This window comes from Eupeodes corollae, chromosome 1 (assembly GCF_945859685.1).
Source record: "Eupeodes corollae chromosome 1, idEupCoro1.1, whole genome shotgun sequence".
In the NCBI taxonomy this organism is placed as follows: Eukaryota; Metazoa; Arthropoda; class Insecta; order Diptera; family Syrphidae; genus Eupeodes; species Eupeodes corollae.
Genome location: NC_079147.1, coordinates 264,935,991 through 264,950,063, shown reverse-complemented (window position 1 = coordinate 264,950,063; position 14,073 = coordinate 264,935,991). Strand labels below are relative to the sequence as shown.

The 14,073-nt window shown below is 31.8% G+C and overlaps 1 protein-coding gene across 6 annotated transcripts in view; it reads left to right on the top strand.

The window, feature by feature from the left end:
* LOC129941608 (CD151 antigen) overlaps positions 1 to 13,809 on the top strand; it is a 34,657-nt gene extending 20,848 nt beyond the window's left edge. For all 6 annotated transcript variants that reach the window (XM_056050280.1, XM_056050279.1, XM_056050284.1 and 3 more), the window contains 5 exons: positions 9,291 to 9,377; positions 9,431 to 9,622; positions 9,826 to 9,921; positions 12,912 to 13,208; positions 13,269 to 13,809. In XM_056050280.1, coding sequence (XP_055906255.1) covers positions 9,300 to 9,377; positions 9,431 to 9,622; positions 9,826 to 9,921; positions 12,912 to 13,208; positions 13,269 to 13,316 — 711 coding nt within the window. In that variant the 5' untranslated portion in view covers positions 9,291 to 9,299 and the 3' untranslated portion in view covers positions 13,317 to 13,809. The remainder of the gene's footprint in view (positions 1 to 9,290; positions 9,378 to 9,430; positions 9,623 to 9,825; positions 9,922 to 12,911; positions 13,209 to 13,268) is intronic.
* The last annotated feature ends 264 nt before the right edge of the window (positions 13,810 to 14,073 follow it).

Here is a 14,073-nt window from a genome sequence, read left to right as displayed (position 1 = left end):
TCAAAATTACAATGGAGTCCATCGGATAATGAAATGTTATTAGCACTAACTAATTCCTCCTCTTAAAATCTTGCTTATTGACAAATTTTCTGACTTGGGTTTATTTCAAGTCAGTAGCATTACCAACAACCACTCGACTTAATTTTCTCTTCAGATGCCTTTAATTCTTTTGCTCATTTAATATCTTCCCTTGACCAATTCTACCGCCCTTTTGCCCTAATTTTTTTACTTGATTGCTATAGTGCTTCGGTGCTAACAGCGCTTTATTTAATAGCCTAATCAACAAAATTGATTTAAATTCGTTCTTCGCTAACAACACCTCAATAGATGTCGCCCTGGAATTTTTCTATATGTTTGTTTACCAATGTCTGGCTCAATTCGTTACATAAGTACCACGAAAAAAACCCTTCCTGCTAAAATAAAAATCTACAAAGCCTTCGAAATGCCCAAAAATAAAGATGGAAAACATAGTTGAAAAGCAGGTTTGGCGTTGATTTCTCTAACAGCAAACTCAATGCAGGTTTTTATCTGTTTCTGAATCCCTTTATCTAGAATATATTGACCAATTTAAGACAGCCTGATTACGGATCACAGACGCTTCTACCAATTTATAAACGTAAATTCGATAGGTTTGCAATGATAATGGTGAGAGGTTCATTGAACTCTGCAACGCCAATTTTAAATTTAGAAGCAGTCTCTAGGATGTACGAAAAAGAAAAGGTGCCGATATGGGACTTGCCCGTGACCACAACTTAATGATACCTACCCTAAGATTGCGTACAGATACAGTCCAACGTAACAACACGAGCCACGATTTCACGATCCGTCAACAATTTAAGTGGCAATGGATAGGGCATAGGCTTCGAAAAGGTAACGACTGCATTGCAGGCCAAGCAATGCAGTGGTATACGCTCACACAAGAAGAAAGAAAGAAGAGCTGGACGATCGAGAAGCACATATCGCAGGACAGTCGCGGCGGAATCAGCGTCACTAGACAAGAGCTGGAGGGAGCTGAAACACATCTCCATAAACCGTACTCGATGGAGCATAGGCGTAGTAGAGGCTCTATGCCCCTTAAAGGGTTCCCGACGGAATTAACAGGTCTGAGGACCTTAGTAAATCCGATACATTCCTTTCATTGTTTAAATTAAACGATGTGACATCTATCGACCCTAATACTTTTACAAAACTCATTTTTTAGCCAATCTTACAGTAACCATTTTGAAGTCTACTTAAAGATGATTTCTCTCCTGCACTTGCAATATTTTTAAAAAAGTGTGCTAACTCCTTATGTATAACTCTTTTAGTACTGTTTCGTCTTTCCATATTTCAAGCTATCTTCCCACAGCTTTGGAAGTATTCCTTTATTTTCCTATTCATAGAAAAGAAGCAAAATAATGTTTCGAACTACAGGCCCATAGTCAAGCTTACTCTAATTCCCAGATATCCGAAAGCATTGTCTACGACCCTCTCTCAATTACAGACCGATTTTTCTTTTCAAGAACATGGTTTCTTAAAAGTCAGATCCACTAAAACTAATCTTACTGAATTTGTGTCCAAAATTCTAAACAAATTAGAAAGAAAATAAAGTGGACTACTTTAGTAAAGTCTTAAATAAAATCAGGACCCAAATTAATAATTTTAAACTTAAAGCCCCACCATTATTTATTTCATGGCTCAGATCGTTCCTTTAGAGTAGCCGATGTATAGTTGTTTTGAGGTTCTCAATCCGATTCCATTTTTATGCAAACTCAGGAGTCCCTGAAAGGAGCCACCTTGATCCCTTATTATTTGTCTTAACTATCAACGAGCTTAAATGCCATTGATAATTCAACTATCTTTTTTTACGCTGATGACATGTTAATATCTAAGGTTATTTCTATTCCATCTGATTCTGTCCTACTCCAAAATGATCTTGACTCATTTCAGACTTAGTGCGACACAAATTTCAATGTAGTTTCAGAATTAGTGCGACACAAATTTCAATGTAGCTATAAGAAGGCAAGCTCTCATCCCTTACTTCATCAAACCTTTGTGTAAAGAATTCTCGAACTCCTATGTAACTAAATCTCTTTATACCACCTTTATTACACTTTATAACACCACCTTTTCTCGCTCTCAAAGAATTGAATCTGTACAAGGCAGACTTGCACTCCGCGGTCTTCTTTGGGGTAAAAATCTATTCTTACCACCTTATGAAAATCGTTTAAGACTTATTAATCTTTCTACACCAACTTTTAGCAGGTTCCAAAGACTCATGATTTTATCTAGAAAAGATTCATATACGCATACACAGACATCTCTCTAAAAACCTTTTATTTTTGACCTTGAAACTTCGAGAAATAGTCAAAATGTTCAATTCGACAAATCGAAACGATTGCATTAACTTCCTTTTGGAAATTATTAATGCAAGATATAATCATTGCTCGATTAAATTTGGTATTATTGTATATATGCTCATGTCGTATTTTTTTTTTTTTGGAAAAATGTCCCCCAATTCTTCACTGCCTTTTACAATAAATAAAATGTAATTGAGACTCGTTAAATCACACGAACAAGGGCACCAGGTAGAAGGACCACTTCTGTAAATAAGAAAAGTTGACGAACTGATTTTGCAATTAATTTATGATAAAACACGCCATTTAACAAGAAGGAACCATGTGTCGTCAATGTTTAGATACTAATTTTTGAAAAATCTGTCAACTTGGCTCGATAGAGCTTGTCATACACGGGAACGGCAGCTGCATCCTCCGTTTGGAACAGTTAACTACCATGGATGCCGCCATGCACCATGTATGACAATGTCCTCAATCACAAGACACAACTCCTCTGTAAAAGTGTTCTACATAACTTCGGATTTGCTAATAATAATTTTTCTAAAAATGTAAAACTTTCTTCTGGCAACAAATAATTCTTAACAAACCATACTACAGAGAAATGTCAACACAGTTTGATATTCTCAGCACTTATAAGTATAAATAACAATCATCGAGAGTTTCAGTGCAGCTAAAAAAAACACCCTATACAATAATACTTATAAATTACTTCCCACTCATCCTCTTAATAATTTGTATTTAAGATTTCTCATAACATAATCTGTATGTGAAGACAGGTTCACATAATGGACATGGTCTGGACAATGCCCCATGCTCATCATAGTTGTTTATGTCAATTTTGATCATATAAGTACTTTAAAACTTTCACTCTTTTTTAATTTTTTATCGTTTATAAGGAACAAACAAAACAAAAAATTGCAAGTGAAAAGATTACAATGAATTGTATGTCCGGTAAGCTCCTATTAGAGACCTATTAACCCATCGTCATCATCGTACAACGTATGAGTTATGTAAAGTCATTAAGTCATAGTTATACTCGACCCTATCTGTCTACTCTGCTCGTATCTGGGGTATTTCCGTTCAAAGTAGAATTGTCACATTCGCAGCTTAATATCGTAAAGCACATGGCATTTTGTGTTTACTCTTCTGAAAATGATGCTAATTACTTTTTTAGGGAATAACACATTCATTGTGAAGAAGTTATGAATAACACTATTTTTCTTTTTTAAAGCAGGGTCACATAAATATCTTAAAAAAAGAAGACTGATTGTCAATTTTTTTAGGTGTCTATAATGAAAAATAGCCTTGAAATGAAGACAATGTGTATTGTGCATTTTAGACAGACTCATAAATGATGTATTAAGAAGTTATGCAAGAATTTGAAATAGAACAAGGCAATGAGCTTGTCTAGAGTTTTAATGACCAAACTGATATCTTTCAAGATTCGTGGCGTTAAAAATGAGAAAATATATATTTTTTTGTAATAAGGCCCCAATAACAATGGGTATGTTGAGACAACATAAGGGACTTCATTTGCATACAACTTCATTCTTTGAACGTACATTTTGACCAAGGCAGCTGGTTAGTTTTTTAAATGTCATACATTTCAAACTTAGAACTTTACTTTATTAACTTCTACCTTCGTTCATTGGTCGAAAACTATGAAAAACGTTATTGTTTACAAAACACTCCTCAGGAAAGTTACAATTTATTACGTATGTCTTTTCAAATTTGGCAAGGAAACCTTTTACAAAAAAAATTAAATGGCATTCTGCAGAAAATAAATAAGTCATAGAGTAATACAGTTCAGCTCTCAGTTGAAAGACCAAACATGACTAATGTTCATTTTGACATAAGATGAATTGGCTTGATAGTGACTTACTTTCCAGTCAACTTTGCAATAAAGTTGAATTAATTGGAAGGACATTATTTGGTAGCTGCAGATATTAGAAACTTACCATACTTTCAAGCCCCTTCCGAGAAGAAGTACTCTATTTTTTGGGTTATTATTCAAAAAGACCAATTTTTTGACAGATGTGAAAAACGTCAGTTGTTATTTTGTCACCTCAAATATTTTACGAACACAAAAAAAAATAATTTTGTCTCCAAAATAGTTGTGTACTACAATGCATAACGTTTTTGACATCTGGTACAATTTTGAGAAAAATGGAATCGACATATTTTTAGCAAAAAATATACTAATAGTTCGTAAAAATTGAGTTTCTACTCCAATATCTGTTCAAAAATCTAAGATTATGGATTAAGATTAATGTTGCCTTATACATAAATATTGTTTTCAACGACGGTAAAATTTTCAGAAAAATATAATTTACAGATTTTTTTACATAAAATAAAATACCTAAAACAACATTACTAAAATTTGGTACAAATTTATTTTCTACTCAAATATTTTTTCAAAAATCTGAGATTATTAATTTTGTCTTATATGAAATATTGTTTTAAAAAAAAACCTAAGAAAATTAATAAAAGTTCGTAAAAATTGATTTTTGACTTTTGATTTATCTGTCTTACAAAAATCTATAAGAAACGCTAAACCATTTTTGCTTAAATGGTTTTCAACAGAAATAGGCAAGACGGTTTAAAAGTTTGTTGTCTAAATAATTTTATTATATAAAGTTTTTGAAAAACATTAGAAAATATGAAAATAATGTTTTAATCGGTATTTTTAAAACTGGAGTAAAAAGCTAAAATTGGAGTCTAGATTCGAAAGTAGCACTAAAATTTTAGTTCAAAACGTATTTTCTTAAACTATGAGTGTATCAAATTCAAGTTTTTCTCGAAACTTTATATAGATTCAAATAAAATAATAAATGAATACAATAAGTAATTCATCATACAATTTATTCTTAAGAGATATTTCTACAGGCGAGATTAGAATTCAGGACATCTTAGTCCTTTGAAAAAGCTATTTTTTTATTTGTGCAACAGAAACAAAACTTAATTTTGTGGTACAGCATAATTAGTGGTATTTTTATCTTTCAAAAATGCTCTATAATATTTTTTTGTAGTTTGGTAAAAAAGGTTTTGACATAAACAAAAATTGTGTACATTGTTTTGAATATCTAGCTTCTTAAAGTATGTGAACAAATTTTTAAATGTTCAGGGATGGAGATTTTATGATGTTTTGACAAAAAGTAATAAGTAAAAGAAATAAGAAATAGAATGTTTGACTCTTATACAACTTTATAAATGAATGATACTCAAAGCCATTTAAAGGAGGTTGAGTACATTTCATTCTGCGATAATTTATTCTACAACACTACCAAAAAATTAAAAAAAAACAATGAGTTCAAATTTTGTCTGTCTTTTTAAAGTTTTGTGTTTCAATTATAATTCCTAGGTCAGCGTTACAATAAGAATTTTAAGAATTAATAAAATAAATACCAGAAAACTCATTTAAATTCTAGATTCCGTAAACATATTTTGTTTATAAGCAAAATTTGACACAATATCAGAGAGGTTATTGTCTGTAAGGTAATAGGTAGGGCGGTATTGAAATTCAAAGCCTAATTGCTAACCGTGAAAAAAAGCTATCAAATAAAATTATTATCCATATACCTAGTTTCTAATTTTATTTTAATATTCTCATCACTTATAAGTTTGATATTTTAACCCAATTTAAAAAAAAGCATTTCTTGAACTTATTTTGTATCGTTTTCTTTTGGTTGATCAGCAATAAAACTGAAAAATGTAAAATGAGCTATAATGTAGGTATTGAGAGCAATATTTTTTTTGTAAACGAATTAAAAACAAAAAATACGAATGTTTTTAAGGTTACCGTGAACATTGATTTGTAAACATTAAAATTTGCATGTGTAAAGAAAAATAAAAAATAAAAAAATGTATCAATAAGTATTAATGAATTATTATGACACAAAGTTGAATGTGTGAACTAAACAAAAAATCATCCTGCAAAACATAGATATAAATAACTAACAAAAAGAAAAGTTACGATGATAACTGTTTAATTAATTTTCTTTCCAATTTAGGTTTTTAAATGAAATACTTACTTACTTAAGGTGGCGCTACAGTCCTGTGTGCCCTAGGGCCTCACCCAAAAAAATTCTCCATCTAGCTCGGTCCCTAGCTAGATGTCTCCAGTTTCACGCTCCAAGTTGGGTGAGGTCACTTCCCACTTGTGCGCGCCACCTGATGGTGTTCCTCTACTGCGCTGTCATGTGGGTGTGGATTCGAAGACTCTCCGGGCCGGAGCATTGTTTTAAATGCTCTCTACGTGACCCAGCAATCTTAGTCGTTGGGATTTTACCCTTTTGGCTAAGTCTACGTCGCTGTACAGCCCGTTCAACTTGTCGTTCCATCTTCTCCTCCACTCCAATTTGATGCATACGGGACCTTAGATCACACGAAGAACTTTTCTTTCGAACCGACCGAAGCTGCTTTTATCCGCTTTTGTCATAGTCCATGCTTCTGCACCGTAAAGCAAGACGGGGATCATAAGGGTCTTATATAGGAACACTTTGGTCCCTCAAGAGAGGACTTTACCACTCGATTGCTTTCTTATTCCAAAGAAACAGCGCTTAGCAAGAGTTATTCTGCGTTTGATCTCAGCGCTGGTGTTGTTTTCTGCGTTTACAGCGGAGCCTACGTAGACGAAGTCCTTGACTACCTCAAAGTTACGTCTGTCGATTGTGCCGTTTTGACCAAGACATCGGTGTTGTATGTCCTTTCTAGATGACAGCATGTACTTTGTGTTGCCCTAATTAACCGTTAAACCCATTTTTGCCGCCTCTGCCTCAATACTCACAAAAGCCCCATTGACATCACGCTGAGTTCTTCCGATTAAGTCAATGTCATCAGCATATGCCAGTAATTGGACAGACTTTTGAAAGATAGCGTGAATTGTCCATGGTCAACCCGCACAAACGGACGAGTTTGGCAGGGATGCCAAAACTAGAAATGGCTATATACAGCTCGTCAATGTATGTGCTGTCATATGCGGCCTTGAAATCGATGAAAAGATGGTGGGTGTCGATTTTGTGTTCTTGGGTTTTTTCCAGGATCTACCGTAATGTGAATATTTGATCGACTGTGGATTTTCCTGGTCTAAAACCGCACTGATAAGGACCTATCAGGTTGTTGACGATGGGCTTTAGACGTTCACATATTACGGCAGAGAAGATTGTATAGGCGATGTTAAGTAGACTGATTCCTCTATAGTTGGTGCAGTTTGAAATGAAATAGTAGTTCAAAAAATAAACATATGATGCCAAATTAAATTGTTTTAATAGTACTACTAAAGCTTGTTCCTAAATATAATTTAAACTGAGATCAAACTAAAAACACAGATGTTTAAAAATGGAGACAAGTTCTGCTATATACAAAAAACTTAAGTATGGTTTACTTTAAAAATGTTTGTGGATAATATACACAAGCCAAATGAGCACTATCAATTTTACTGACCTACTTACTCAGGCATTTTGCAAACAGTAAAGTTTGTATCCTTTTTTTACAATAATGTTCCCAGTGTAAATTTCACTGCTTTTTGTTTGGGAATCGAAGCCTCTTAAATTTAAAATATTAAATTTAATATAAGTCTCTTACTTTGTATTTCAAATAACATATATGTATATGTAAAGTGTGTGGATACCAGACCTACTTTACTCCCTTAAGTTGACGCTACAGCCCGGGACGCACCTGTTCCTCAACCAACATGCATCTCCAGCCAGCTCGGTTCCTAAATTTACACGGAAAGTTGGTTGAGGTCCTTTCATACCTGCGTGCGCCAACTGAGTCCCGGTCTCCCTCTAATCCGCCGCCTTCCCAAGGGGTTTGGATTTGAAGAGCTTTCATTTGCTCTAAAATCTTGTTTTGACATCAAACGCATCGGTGAGATCTTTTCCGACCTTGATAGAGCAGCGTACATTCGCCACGGATGCCAAAAGTAGACATTGCTCTGGAAAGCTTGCAAAGGCTTTAAAATCGATAAAGAGATGGTGTGTATCGATTTGAAGTTAGTAGGTTTTTGCTGAGATCTGCCGTAATGCTCAATAGTCTACTTTCATGGTCTGAAGTTACACTTTTATGGTCTAATCAGGTTGTTGACGAACGGCTTTGAGGTTCATAAATACGGCCGATCGGATCTTATATGCGACGTTAAGGAGACTAATGCTACTGTAGTTGGGTCAATTCAGAGATCCTCCTCTCTTGTCTATTGGACAAACTATGATAATATTCAACACATCGGGCATGCTTTAACCGCTTTCTACAAGCCTGAGCTCCACATATTTCGTAAAAGCCCTATAAGGTGTTCACTAAGTCATTTAACCTAACTGGAAATGTTGAAGCCACCGTTAATTCCATCACTGTTATTTCTCCGCTTGCGTCTGGATTAGGTGACTTAGTAAGAATCGTTTACCCCCAACAACTTTCAATTGGGGTTAGAACCCAATCTCCAATTACAAAGGTGGGTTTTGAGAAAAACATGTGGATGCTTGTGTCCTCTTGATACCACACCACCCCAGTGTATAAATTCACTTTTCAATCTTTGTCTTTGTACACACATCAACGTTTCATCATTATGCTTCATTATTCTACAAGAATCAAAAGTATTTCTTTTAAACCACACCCTAAATAAAAAATTACAATTTTTTTCCTTTCTTTATACCACAAAGCCTTATGCTGAATTTTAAGATTCTACAATGTCGGGAAGTGCTTAGTAATTTTGAGGACCGGTCAGTTAGTCACTGAGTCTTTTTAAAATGTTTGAAGTGCTGTATCTGAGAAACTGTTTGTGATATGAAGAAAGTCCATTTCCAACCCCTTAAGACTTTATAATAGTAAAAAATGTTTCCCTTTTTCTTTTACCAGTCTTACAAAACAAACACACCCTAAAATACCTTTTAAAATTATCAAAACTACTTCTTTTCGTATAGGTAATTAAATTTTAAATGTTTTTTTTTTTTTAATTTTCAGGACAGCAACATGGGATTCGGTTCTCGTATGGATTGCTGCGGCCAGTTCGTTAAATACAGTTTATTCATAGCGAACTTATTAATATTCGTAAGTCTTATCTTACATTTTAAAAATGTTATGTCTATAATTTTTACCAACAGATAGGAGGCTTAGTAGTATTTTGCCTCGGAATTTGGACCATAGTCGATCAAAGTTTTATGAATGAACTTCTTGGAACGAATATCTTTTCTGGTGCTGTTTATGTTCTAATTGTGACATCAGTTTGTGTTTGTATTCTCTCATTTGTTGGATGCATGGGTGCTGCTAAGGAGGTCAAATGCCTTTTATTGACTGTAAGTATAAAGACAATATTTTTGAATAATTACTTTTCAATTGATTTAAATCTCAATGGACGGGTATTTTCGAACATTTTTGAAAGTTATTTAATTTTTTTTTTGTTTTTTCATTTGATACGCCTTGAAAATGAATCTTAAAACAATGAGATACAATTAAATTAAATATATTATATACAATTTTATTTCTTTTCTATTTTTAGTATTTCATAATTGTATTTCTGATATTTGTCAGTATGTTAATTGGAGGCATATTAGGATATGTCTTCCGGGAGAAGGTATCACAAACTATGCGTCAGGTGAGTCCAAAAAATATAAACTATAATATCTTATTTTTGTTTGTATATGCATCACAAAATATGAACCATCAAAGCTTCCATCCGATTATGGTCTGGTATATACAAATATATTTCAAGTTCAAAGACTTTTTTATAACTGACGAACGATTAAAATAAGATCAGGTTTGATTGACAGGGCATTGCCCAAAGGTGTTGTTATTTATAGCCCTAGCGGGTCTTAACAAATTCAATCAACTTTAAACAACTTTAGTTTAAATAATACATTTAAAATGATTTAATGTTGGTGTAGATAGATTCAAAAGTCATTAAAAGTATGTTTGTAGTTTTTGTTATTTTTTTTGTTGATTGAGTTAAGTTTAATTTAAATTTTAAAGCGATTAAATACGCAAACGTTTTTTTTTTTCGTACCTCGCATGCTTAAAGGTGGGTCTAGTATTTACCTAATTTCATTATAAATTCAACGAAATTTATCGGGACGGCAGGGGCGGTGGTTACGGTTATTTATAAAATATATCTCGACTTTAAGTAACAGTAAAAGCCACTTAAAAGATTTTATTCAAACTTTTTAGTTAGAAAAATAATGTGTTGTGTATGATTTGACGGTTGAATTTTCAAACTGTGTTGACATTTCTATTTAGTAAGGCTTAGAAATTCATCTCAAATCTTTTAAGACTAGAACAACGCTTCATCACTCATTTCTGGTTAAATGAATTCGCCAATAAGCAAATTTGAAGCGAAGACAATCCTCAAGCCATTTAAGAATAACTATTTTATCCATTAAAATTGACTGTTTGGTAAGGTTTACATGCTGGCGGCAACATCAGTCCTTATTAACTTCCCATAGGAAGTTATTGTAGTGGGTCCGATCTGTCAAATTGAAAATTTGGACATTTCTGGACGTTTCAATGTCCCTAGAGTTGAAATAAAAGATTTTTAGAAAGATGTTTGTGCGTACGTGTGTACGTACGTTCGCGACGTTTTTTCGTTGTCCATAGCTCAAGAACCAGAAGAGATATCGACTTCAAATAAATTTTGTTATACAAATAATAAGGCAGAAAAATGCATAAAGGGTGGTTTTTCTTACGATAGAAGTTAAAAAAAAGTTAACATTTTGGTGAACCCTAAATATCTTACGAACCAAAAACGCTAGAGACTTAAATTAAACTTAGTATAATATATTGTACCGTGATACCAAAAAGATAATCAAAAAAACTAAAAAAAAAATGTCTCACCTCGAAAATTTTACGAATACAAAATGATTTTATCTCCAAAATAATTATGTGCAACGAAAAATAAAGTTTTTAATATCTGGTAAAATTTTGAGACAAATCGAATTGATAGTTTTTTTTTATAAAATATAAAAATCTAAAAAGGCATTACTCAAAGTTGGTAAAAATTGAATATCGATTCAAATATTTTTACAAAACACTTGAAATTTAGGCTTCAAACTAATTTCATCTTATAAGAAATATTGTTTTCAACATTCTGAAAAATGTTGAGCAAAATCGAATCGACAGTTTTTTTTGCAAAAAATAAAAACAAAAAAAAAATTAATAAAAGTTGGTAAAAATTGATTTCCGACCCAAATGTCTTTTCAAAACTTTAAAATATTGGCTTTAGTTTACTTTTATCTTTCAAAAAATATTGTTTTCAACATTCAGTAAAATTTTAAAAAAAATCGAATGACAGTTTTTTTTACAAAAAAATAAAAACCGAAAAAAATTAACAAGTAAAAAATAATATTTGACTCAAATGTCTTTTCAAAAATTTGAGATAAAAGCTTCTATTTAATTTTTACTTATAATAAATATTGTTTTCAACATTCCCTAAAATTTTGAAAAAAATCGAACTGACAGTTTTTTACAAAATAATAAAAACCTAAAAAACAATACTAAAACTTTTTAAAAATTTACTTTCGACTCAAATAGCTTTTCAAAAATTAAAAATAATGCCTTCAAATTGTTTTTATTTCACAGAAAATACTGTTTTCGATATTGAGTATTTTTTTTTATAAAAATACAACAGTCCGCTTTTTCATAAAAAAAATAAATTCTACAAAAATAGTGCGCACATTTGGTAAACATTTATGTTCGCTTTTGTTGATTACTTTCGATTACTTTTTAAGAAACCATGTTAAGTCATTGTTTTATGTTGACAAACTTAAGAAAACTTGAAGCAAAGGAAGCCAATATTGACTATTGACACCATATGCCCAGATTTATAGGAAAAAGTAGTAAAAAATTAGACTTATCGAATGAATCAAGTAACTCGTTACCGCGGCCTCAATATGGCAACAATCGTATTCAAAAAATTAAGGTAATCAAATTATCTTCCAGATTATAATAACTTTTCTCAAGCTTTTTAAGCTCCTAAAACACCAACTGATATATCACTCTTATTCTACGAGTATAGTAATTTGCAAGTTCTAAGTAACTGAATTTTCAAGTAATTCATCACAAGTAGCACATATTGGGTAATAATGTAAGAAAGAACTTTTGCAGAACTTCGAAAGACTTCTTGAGTTTTCCTCTATTAATTGTCATTTAAAGTACTTGAAAGTGTCACTCAAGTAATTACGTGATACTTCTTATTGCTTTAAATTAAATGTACTCGTAAAATACTTCTAATTGACCATTTTTCAGCGTAGAGTACTGATGTACAAGTAACATCACTTCTACTGGAAAGTACTGAACTTTTAAAATACTTAAATACTTTAAAAGTCTGTTTAAAAGAACCTTAATTTGAGAAATGTGTTAGAAATATTTACATTATTAAACCATTTTTGAAATCATCTGTAATTTTTCATAATTCTTAATGTATTATATATATTTGCCGTATATCCGCCGTCTATTGTAGAACTTTTCACACCTTTTTGCCATCAGACATCTATTTTGCATATCAATAATAACTGTAAACTCTTTCTATTAAACTCAAATAGTTGTATGTGGAATTTTAAACTAATAATTTATTTGATTACAAATTTAAAACAGGAAATGAGAGCATCTCTTGGTCAATATGGCAGTCGTCGTGCCATCACTCAAGCCTGGGATGAAACACAAACGCGTCTCAGATGTTGTGGTGTTGACTCGTGGCACGATTGGAATCGTTACGGACAAATTCCCGAATCATGTTGCCAGGAGATATTTGGAGGACAACGCAAACAATGTGCACTTTTTCCAATGATCAGCAATCTTTATAGTCAGGGATGTCTTAATATTACAACTGTATACGTACGAGATCATGCAGCACTGATTGGTGGTTCGGCAATAGGCGTTGCGGTTATTATGGTAAAAAATATAAATTTTATAATTTTCATATTTATAACACAACAAATTTTGTATTTTCAGATATTTGGTCTTATATTCTCATGTTTACAATTTAACATGATTGAATAGTGTTAAGATTAAATTTGCTTAAATTGTTCATTGTTAAGTATTTATTTTATTAAGATTTCAAAATAAATTTTTGGTTTTGTTTTTCGAAAGCAGGTGCAATCCTTCTTTTCAAAAAATAGTTTATAAATCAGAGTATGAAAGAAAAATGAAAAACGTTTCTTCAAGAATTTAAAATCTTGTTATACAATCTTAATTTAATTGTAAGCGAAATCAATTTCTTAATTATTATTAATATAATTCACTAATTTCTATTTATGTTCTGTTATAGTTTCTTTTTGTTTTATTTTTAATTATTATTATTATTTTCATTGGCAATTATTATCATTGTAAATTATTATTTTGTATTTATACATTAATGTATTTTGTTGATGTTAACTTAAAAAAAAAGTATTCTTTTGTTTGATAAATATTTAAAAAATGTTTGTTACTTATTTTTGTTAGTTTTAAGTTTACAAACTAACATTTTAGTAAATAATTCAAAACTAATAAATGATTTAAGTTTTTCTTATTCTTAAAGTTCTTAGAGACAATAGAACTACACCTAAATTGACTTAATATGAAATTCATAGAGTGACTCTGTGGACATGAGAAGTTTACGGAAGAGATTAAAAACTTTATGATATGGTAGCTATTAGGTTAGATTAGTTTAAAATGGCTTCCGTGATGGAGTGATGTAGTAATGGAAAAGTTCTCCTAGGTAATTCTGGCGTTTTTGAGTTAAGGCAAGGCAGGTAGAGAGGAGGTAAAAACTGTTTCC